Consider the following 1,704-nt stretch of genomic DNA (forward strand, 5'->3'; position numbering starts at 1 on the left):
TGGATGTCCCATCAATCTTTGATGTGCTGGGGACGCGCCCTCCCACCTCAATCGTGTAGTTGAAATCCCCGCCCATCACCACCGCCCTGCAGGTCACGAGCCAAGTACACAGGTGCTGGAATAGTTTCAATCGCTCATTTTTCCAGGAGGGGTATTCACATTGATGAGCCTAACCGGCTCCCCTGCCCACGAACCGTCTATGGTTTCTTCTCGGTCCTCAGACTTGTCTTCAACGAGAAATTGATGAGAGAGCGTCTGCCTTCATGTTTTTAGACCCTGGGACAACACTGCTCAGGCCCCGACATCAGAAGCGTCCACCTCAAGGGTAAAGGGTAACCCTGGATCAGGATGCACGAGCACAGGAGCTGATACAAAGGCTGTTTTCAGCTTCTCAAAAGCGTGGGTGGCTGCAGGAGACCACAGTGCTGGGTCGGTTCCTTTCTGCGTCAATGCTGTAATTGGCGCTATTACAAACGAAAAATTCTGTATGAACCTGCGATAGTAGTTGGCGAAACCTGGGAACCGTTGTATGGCTTTCAGGGCTGTGGGGCGAGGCCAATCTATAATCGCTTTCACTTTGGCTGGGTCCATGGCCATGCCAGTGTTGGAGATGATGTAGTCTGGAAAAGACGTCACGGTCTGATGAAACTGACACCTCCAATTTTGCGAATGGGTGATTCTCCCGTAGACGTTGGAGTACCTGTTTGACATGGTCAGGATGCTCGTGTGCGGTCTTGGATAAGATTAGTATATCATCTAAATAGACAATGACGTATTGGTCGAGAAGATCCCTAAAAACCTCGTTGACAAAGTCCTGGAATACTGCAGGGGCATTACAAAGTCCGAACGGCATGACAAGATATTCGTAATGTCCGTCCCGGGTGTTAAACGCTGTTTTCCACTCATCACCCTATCGAATTCTTAGCAGATTGTAAGCTCCTCGTAAGTCTAACTTGGTGTAAATGGTGGAACCCTGGAGTCTGTCGAAGAGTTCGGGTATTAGGGGTAAAGGATACTGGTTCTTGATCGTGATTTTATTAAGTCCCCAATAATCGAAGCATGGTCTGAGAGACCCATCTTTTTTCTTTACAAAGAAAAAACCCGCAACTGCAGGGGACGAGGACTTCCAGATAAATCCCCCTTGTAGGTTCTCTTGGATGTAATCCTTTATGGCCTTGGTCTCTGGAGGTGACAATGGGTATGAACATCCTCGCGGATGTGCTGAACTGGGCAGTAGATCGATGGACAGTCGAATGACCGGTGGGGTGGCAACACCTCGGATTGAGCCTTGTTGAATACGTCCTGAAATCAGAGTAGATGGTTGGTAGAAGAGGGGTTACCTGTTTGTGTACTGAAACCCTGCATAGGCCTTTGGGCGGCAAAGAGCAGTGCTGTAGGCAGTGAGGACTCCATTGTAAAGGCTGTGCTTCTCTCCAGTCTATCCGAGGGTTATGCAATTGAAGCCATGGGAGTCCCAGGATGATGTCAACGGTAGGAGTATGAATGATGTCCAATTGGATCCTTTCGGTTGCAACTGAAAAGGAATAGTTTGAAGAGAAATTAAGACAGGCCGTAATGGTCGGCCATCAATAGCCTCCAGGCCTACTGGGTGACTTTTGCGTACCATAGGAATTTTATTTTTCTCTGCGAATCCCTGACCAATGAAATTCCCACGTGACTCAGAGTCCAGAAAGGCCAGAGTGG

General features: G+C 48.7%; 1 protein-coding gene across 1 annotated transcript; it reads right to left on the reverse strand.

Annotated features, from left to right (window-relative positions):
* Nucleotides 1-291: 291 nt before the first annotated feature.
* Nucleotides 292-711, reverse strand: LOC142490754 (uncharacterized). Its single transcript, XM_075593173.1, has one exon. The coding sequence runs from the start codon at nt 709-711 to the stop codon at nt 292-294; it is 420 nt and encodes a 139-aa protein (XP_075449288.1).
* Nucleotides 712-1,704: the final 993 nt, after the last annotated feature.

This window comes from Ascaphus truei, chromosome 3, assembly GCF_040206685.1.
Source record: "Ascaphus truei isolate aAscTru1 chromosome 3, aAscTru1.hap1, whole genome shotgun sequence".
NCBI classification, from domain to species: Eukaryota; Metazoa; Chordata; class Amphibia; order Anura; family Ascaphidae; genus Ascaphus; species Ascaphus truei.

What these genes read in the sequence shown, in the direction of transcription:
- LOC142490754 (XM_075593173.1), bottom strand. Translation starts at nt 711, where the DNA reads ATGTCAAACAGGTACTCCAACGTCTACGGGAGAATCACCCATTCGCAA.